At 40.2% G+C, this 7787-nt stretch overlaps 1 protein-coding gene across 2 annotated transcripts in view; it reads left to right on the top strand.

Annotated features, from left to right (window-relative positions):
* Positions 1-7459, top strand: part of ZNF200 (zinc finger protein 200) — a 21203-nt gene extending 13744 nt beyond the window's left edge. The window contains exon 5 of one of the 2 annotated variants that reach the window (XM_021088110.2): positions 3501-7459. In XM_021088110.2, coding sequence (XP_020943769.1) covers positions 3501-4249 — 749 coding nt within the window. In that variant the 3' untranslated portion in view covers positions 4250-7459. The remainder of the gene's footprint in view (positions 1-3500) is intronic. The other variant, XM_021088111.2, reaches the window with a different exon arrangement.
* The last annotated feature ends 328 nt before the right edge of the window (positions 7460-7787 follow it).

A 7787-nucleotide genomic window follows, 5' to 3' on the forward strand; every position in this document is an offset into this window, starting at 1 on the left:
TTTCCCTGTGCTATACAGTGGAACCTTATTGTTTATCCTTTCTAAATACAATATTTTGCATCTATTAACCCCAAATTCCCAGCCCGTCCTTCTCCCTGCCCCTCCCCCTTGGTAGTCACAAGTCTCTTCTCTAGGTCCGTGAGTCTGTTTCTGTTTTGTAGAGAGGTTCATTTGTGCTATATTTAATTAATTAATTTATTTATTTTAGGGCCACACTTGCAGCATATGGAAGTTCCCAGGCTAGGGGTTGAATGGGAACCAAATCTACCTGCCTACACTGCAGCCACAGCAACTCAGGATCAGAGCCAAGTCTGCAGCCTACAACCACAGCTCATGGCAACAATGGATCCTTAACCCACTGAGTAAGGCCAGAGATTGAACTTGAATCCTCATGGATACTAGTCAGGTTCATAACACACTGAGCCACAGTGGGAACTCCCTTGTGTCATACTTTAGATTCCACGTAAAAGTGATAATCTTATGGTATTTGTCTTTCTCTTTCTTAACTTCACTTAGTATGATAATCTTTAGTTGTATCTATGTTGCTGCAAATGGCATTTGGTTTTTTTATGGCTGAGTAGTATTCCATTGTATATATGTACCATATCATCTTAATCCATTCATTTGTCAATCAGCATTTAGATTGTTTCCTGGCCTATTGAAGCTTTGTCTGATTACTAGATCATATGGTAATTCTGTTTTAGTTTTCTGAGGAATCTCCATACTGTTTTCAGATAATATGCACCAACTTACATTCCCACCAACAGGGTAGGAGGGTTCCCTTTTCTCCACACTCTCTCCAGAATTTGTTATTTGTAGCTTTTTTAATGATGGCCATTCTGACTGATGTGAGGTGGTACCTCATTGTAGCTTTGATTTGCATCTAATAATGATGTTGAGCATCTTTTCACGTCCCTACTGCACATGTCTATGTCTTCTTTGGAGAAACGTCTATTTAGGTCTTCTGCCCGTTTTTCGATTGGGTTGTTTTTTGTGGTTGCATTATGTAAGTTGTTTGTATATTTTGGGGATTAAGCCCTTGTTGGTTGTACCGTTTGCATCTATTTGCTCCCAATTCCATAGGTTGTTTTTTTTCGTTGCTTTACAGTTTCATTTATTTTGCAAAAGCTTTTAAGTTTGATTAGGTCACATTGGTTTATTTTTGTTTTTATTTCTTTTGCCTTGGGAGACTGACCCAAGAAAACATTTGTACAGTTTATGTCAGAGAATGTTTTGCCTATATTCTCTTCTAGGAGTTTTACGGTGTCAGGAGTTTAAAGACTTAAGTTTAAGTCTTTAAGACATTTTGAGGCGTTCCTGTTGTAGCTCAGTGGTTAACGAACCCAACTAGTAACGATGAGGTTGTGGGTTTGATCCCTGGTGTCACTCAGTGGGTTAAGGATCTGGTGTTGCTTTGAGCTGTGGTGTAGGTCGCAGACATGGCTTGGATCCTGTGTTGCTGTGGTTGTGGTGCAGGCCAGCAGCTGTAGCTCCAATTTGACCCCTAGCCTGGGAACCTCCATATGCCAAGGGTGAGGCCCTAAAAAGACAAAAGACCAAAAAAAACAAAAAAGACATTTTGAGTTTATTTTTGTGCATGGTTTAAAGATATGTTCTAATTTCATTGATTTACATGCAGCTGCCAACTTCATAGCACCACTTGTTGAAGAAACTTGTCTTTTTTCCCATGTTATATTTTTGCCTCCTTTGTTGAAGATTGACTGTAGGTGTGTAGGTTTATTTTCTGGGCTCTTCTGTTCCACTGATCCATATATCTGTTTTTGTTCCATTGCCACATGTTTTGATTACTGTGGCTTTGTAGTATTTTCTGAAATCTGGGAGAATTATGTCTCTTGTTCCGTCTTCCAAAATTATTTATACTGTCTATACACTAAGTCAAATTTATGAAAAGGTGTAAGTGGATGTTCTGAATGGTTTTACCAATATTAGGTATGTTTCAAACAACAAACAGTAAGATACTGAGCTCCAAATGATTTAGAATTAATAAAATAAAAATAAGTCATACATGGGAGGAGTTCCTGTCATGGCTCAGTGGTTAATGAACCAGATCAGTATCCATGAAGATGCAGGTTCAATCCCTGGCCTCGCTTGGTGGGTTAAGGATCCAGTGTTGCTGTGAGTGGTGGTGTAGGTAGCAGACATGGCTCAGATCCCATGTTGTTTGTGACTGTGGCATAGGCAGCAGCTGTAGTTCCAAACTGACCCCTCGCCTGGGTACCTCCATATGCCATAGTTGCAGCCCTAAAAAGACAAAAAGACCAAAAAAAAAGTCATACATGTATGTCCAGGAAACAATACAAATTTATGAAAATTTGAAAGACTGATCTTTTTTTCTGGATTTCAGTTGTTGAGTTTTCATGGAGGAAGCCTTAAATTAAAAAAATATCTATCAGTAGTGGAGTTCCCTTGTGATGCAGCAGGTTAAGATAGGGTGTTGTCAGTGCAGTGGCTCGGGTCACCGCTGTGGCACAGGTTTGATCCCTGGCCCTGAACTTCCACATGCCATGGACACAGCCAAAGAAAGAAAGAAATCTGTTGGTGTGAAACTGCTGAATCCAACAGAAAGTCATATTCCAGCATCCGGATCAGTAACATGTCTAAGTGGTTTATTTAATCCTGTATTCTCAGTATGTTACCCAGAGTCAAACCCGTCTCTCATTATGCCATCTGTTCACAGCATACCTTTTCTCCCTGCTCTGTTGCCTAGGTTTTATATTTATAATCTTACTTCACACAGAATGTTTTTAGGAAATATAAATATAGGAAGTCTACAAAGTGTACAGCTCAGATGTTCACAATATATACACATTGTCTAACCACACCCCAAACTGACTTGTTCCTAACATCCCAGAAATCCTTCCTCTGTCCCCTGCCCAGTCACTACTTTCCTTCCTCCCCCAAAAGACAGCTATCGACTTCTACCGTAGTTTTATCAGTTGCAGTAATCCTTTAATGTCCAAGTAATAATCCATTGTGTGAATATGCTATGCCTCCTTTATTTTTGGTCATTTGAGTTGTTTCCAGGTTTTCCCTCTACAGGATGGTATAATATTACCTAGTACTATAATTTCACAGTATTTAATGTAGTGAAAACCTGGAAATAACTCAACTTACATTCACTTACTGTCCTCCTAAAGATTACAAGCAGTACCCTGTAGTATTATTGTGTCCTTCAACCCCTGGAGTATGAGATCAACATGAACTTGTTGTGTAATTGGTACCTTCCAGCAAACAAACATGAAATCTTTCAGTGAAGTCCCACTTATTTCATTTTTTAAAGAAAATTAAAAAGAGGCTGTGTGCTTGCATTACGGGGTGTGGAAAGATTATCAGTCGTGTAGCCCACCCTCAATAAGAGTTGACACGTTTTGGTGGCAGTTATCTCTCAGATTTCTGACCTTCAAGGTTACTGTTTCACAAGAAATCTTTTTTCCCACATGTCACATCCCTCAGTCGTTACTAAATTCTCTCTATTTCAGCAGTCAGTGATGGTAATGCCGAAGGTGAGGATCTTCAGAAGGAGCCTGTAGAGAATGAAGATCACAGAGCAAAGTCTTCAGATTGTGATGAAACTGATTGTTCCGTGGTCTCTGAGCAACCTCCAGATTGCCAAAAAGAAGGAAGACTAAATATGCCCGCTCCAAAGGAAAGGAAACTGAAAAACCTTTTAGTTACCATTGAAAACGATTCTCCACTGGAGGAACTCTCAAAGTATGTGGACATCAACGTTATTGCACTCACCAGAAATCGGAGAACAAGAAGATGGTATACGTGTCCACTGTGTGGGAAACAGTTCAACGAGAGTTCCTACCTTATTTCCCATCAGAGGACTCACACTGGAGAAAAGCCCTATGACTGTAGTCACTGTGGGAAAAGCTTCAACCATAAAACAAACTTGAACAAACATGAGCGAATCCATACAGGAGAGAAACCTTATTCGTGTTCTCAGTGTGGGAAAAACTTCCGTCAGAATTCTCATCGCAGTCGCCATGAAGGAATCCATATAAGGGAGAAGATATTTAAGTGTCCAGAATGTGGGAAAACCTTCCCAGAAAACAAAGAATTTGTGATTCATCTGCAAAGTCATGAGGCTGAGAGGCCATATGGTTGTAAAAAATGTGGGAGAAGATTTGGTCGGCTGTCGAACTGTACCCGGCATGAAAAAACCCACTCAGCATGTAAGACCCGGAAACAGAAGTGGGATCGGGATGGCCCCGCCTCAACTTGAAATAAATATTCCATAAGGAATTCTGAATTCCCAGGCTGTCTGAAAAGATACAGATGTGAAAAACCTCATTATAGCCAAAATGGGATAAATATCCATCTTGGCTGCAACCTCAAGTTTTTAGAAAACTCACAGGGAAAAAACATCCTCAAGGGCTATACCTCAGTTAGCATCCAGGCTTTTTGGACTAAGGAGCTTTCTTTTGTGAACTTAGACAACAGTATACACGTCACAGATCCCTTTCCTAGAAAGTCTTTAAAATACTGGTCTGGGGGCTACATACCTTCCAAGTGAAGAGTGACGAGTGACGAGTGTACTGAAAGTATATCCAGTTGGGCCCCTCGTAGGAATTCACACTTGAGAAATAAGGCAGAGGTCCTTATCTGGAACTGTGTTCCCCTGAAAGAACCAAACTACTGATTTGTTAAGTCAGCAGCTTCTATTAGCAATTCATATAACCCTCTAAGGATACCCTTAAAGCTTGAAAGTTGAAAGGGATTGTTTACTTTGGAAAAAAGGAAAAATACAGCAATTGAATGTCAAAGACTTCCTCTGTCATTTGTGATCTAAACTAATTAATGATCAATTTCAGTAACATTTGAAATTTGTGGTGAAAAGGGACTGTTTTACAGAAATTCTTTTCACAGCATAACATAAGTGTCTGCTGTTCTCGCTGTATTTTGTTCTGCTATTAATTGCGCTAACAGCTCTCTCATGCCTTTTCCTTGCCAAAAAGTTTGGGTCACTCAGGCCCAGCCACCCAGCCCCATTCCTGGAAAAGCTCTTCAGAGTATTGCCCCTCTGTTCAGTCAAAAAGAAACCTGCTTAGGAAGGAAACCCCAAGAGCCCGAGGAAGCAGAGGAAGAAATTGGCTTGGATCAGTGGCTGGTCAGTAGCCTTGCCATACGCTTAGTTCCTATCTATGTGCAGGCATCAGACCTTTGGCAATGGGTGGTCACTACCTCACACGCGCAAAGTGTTTTAGTTTTAGAAATTAGGGCTCCAGTGGCTAGCTCACATTCCATCTCAAGAGACAGGATTCCAGTGTCCTCATGGTAGTGGATATTTGTTCTCTTTGGCTGCCTGATTTCCAGACTTCCCTGACCTGTCTGCCAGAGGTAAGGCCAGTGGTGCCTTCACGGGACTGATCTTGTGGTATGTGATTTTAAGGATTCTTGATCAGTTTTGCTCTTCTTAGGTTTCCTAAGGTTTACATGGCTATTTTGATTGAAACAGGTTAAATCCTATAAACTGTTGGGGAAAAATTACCTTTACAAATTTTGTTTCTCATCCAGAAACATAACTTTCCATTGATTAAAGTATTATGTTCTTCAGTTTTTGTTACTGTAAATCATTTTTTTATTGTATTTTTCTAGTTGGTTGTTGCTTTTACATATGGAAGTTATTTTTAATTATATATTTGCAAAACTAGCCACTTCTCTGTTAATTTTCAGTACTTTATCAGTTCTGTTAAAATTTGTGGTTTAAAAATTATACTATCTACAAATAGTAGTTTTGTTTTTTCCTTTCTGCCTGTTTCTCTTCTTTTTTGTTACTTTTAAAATATGTGATTCTAAGCTTTGTTTTGGTACAAAGCATACTAAAATAAGGACATTTTATGATACAATTCAATTCTCAGTCCTAATTACAGAGAAAAAAATAAACCCCAACACTTACAGGCCACATTAAAATAGTCCTTTAGGAGTTCTTGTTGTGGCACAGTGGAAATTAATCTGACTAGCATCCATGAGGAAGTGGGTTTAATCCCTGGCCTTGCTCACTGGGTTAAGGATTCAGTGTTGCCGTGAGCTGTGGTGTAGGTCACAGACACAGCTCAGATCTGGCATTGCTGTGGCCTTGGCAACTGCACCTCCTATTTGACCCTGGGAACTTCGATGTGCCTTGGGTACAACCCAAAAAAGCAAAAAAAAAAAAGTCTTTTAGAGTGCCCTTAGCAGGTTAAGGATCTAGCATTGTCACTGCTATGGTACGGGTTTAATCCCCAGCCCAGGACCTTCTACATGCCATGGACATGCCCCCCCCCCAAAAAAAAGTCCTTTATCAATGTTGTATTTCAGGGCTACTATACCTTATTAAATAAGGGACACAACTGACTGCCAATGTTATTCTCTTATTCCTTTGGAAGTCTAGCTGAGAGGAATCCCATTTATCATGCAGAGGACGTGCCTGTGTACCTAGGAAACTTGAAAGGCTAAATGGCTGTTGGGCAGTGATAGGAGAGGGTGAGGTCCTGGTGGCAAGGTGGTGCCGATCCCTGCCCAGGGGTTAGGCCACCAGGTTCCCAAGGCATTTAGGTGGATGATACTGCGATGACCCAAACACCCTCCAAACACTCAGCAAGTGCCTTCCATGCCCTGCCTGTGGCTGCAGGAGTGCACAGGGTCAAGGTCCCCCAGAGGGTGGGCCTACCTTCCCAGCACACATCTCATACTGAAAAGATATTAAGCAAAAGAGAAGTGCTTAATGAGGATCCTGATGACAGTTAACAAAAAAAAAGTAGACACAACAAAGGGTTTTTCCAGTCGAGCAGCAAAGGCCAGTTGGAAAATTTGAAAGGCCAAATATCCAATTCCAGTGAGCAACTACAATCTAAAGCGAGCATCTCCAAAGACCAGGTCCAGGCCCCAGGTTACAAAGGAGAGTAAACACCTGTGGCATTTCATGGGGCATGGGGAAATTCAGTAAATTCCAGAGACATGTATGCAGCTACACACTGAGAAGTGTGAGGAAGGCAAAGATTCTACCAGTGGGTTTTCTAGGGAGGGCTCTAGGGAAGTGGCATTGAAAAGACCAGAAGGACCAGATGGGGGAGGAAGGAAGCACTAAGGGGAGGTTCCAATAAGAGGAAGACAGGAACAGATAATTTTTAAAGAAACAAGAATGGCCAAAAGAAATAGATGAAAGAATGTTCAGCTTCGATTGTAATCTAAGAACTATATATTGAAAGAACAAGATAGCGTTTTAGGTGTTTTAAATGAGCAGGTTGTGTGTAAATGTTCACCTTGGCAAAAGAGGGGTGAAAGCAGCATCCGTCTACTGTGATGAGAATGTTAAAACTGTTAATCCTTGACTGAGCAATTTATCTTGTATGTGCAAGGAAAAAAATATCCTACAATTATAATGCTGGAAAATTAGAAATGTCTAACCTAAATTATTAAATAAATATGGCAGAATATTATAATGCTAATAAAATCAATGCTTTTCATTATTTTAGTTGGCAGGATGAGTCCCATCCTCTCTGTTCTCTCTTGAGCCCAGTCCAGTTTCACCTTCAGTTCTAACACTTCACTAAACATTTATAGAATATTTTACCCAACAATAGTATAATACACGTTTTTTAATATACACTCTTCTCAAACACACGTGAGATATGACCAAGATGACCACATGTGGACCATGAAACACACCTTAGCAAATTTAAAAGAATGGAAATCATAAAAATATGCTCTCAGATCATGAGATTAAACTAAACTAGAAATGAATAACAAGGTTAGTTGAAAAATCCCAGTATCATTGGATA

The sequence above is a fragment of the Sus scrofa genome, chromosome 3, assembly GCF_054392235.1.
Source record: "Sus scrofa isolate SSC_HxYL_T2T_F1_AM1 chromosome 3, Sscrofa_HxYL_maternal_Yorkshire_Landrace_v2.0, whole genome shotgun sequence".
In the NCBI taxonomy this organism is placed as follows: domain Eukaryota; kingdom Metazoa; phylum Chordata; class Mammalia; order Artiodactyla; family Suidae; genus Sus; species Sus scrofa.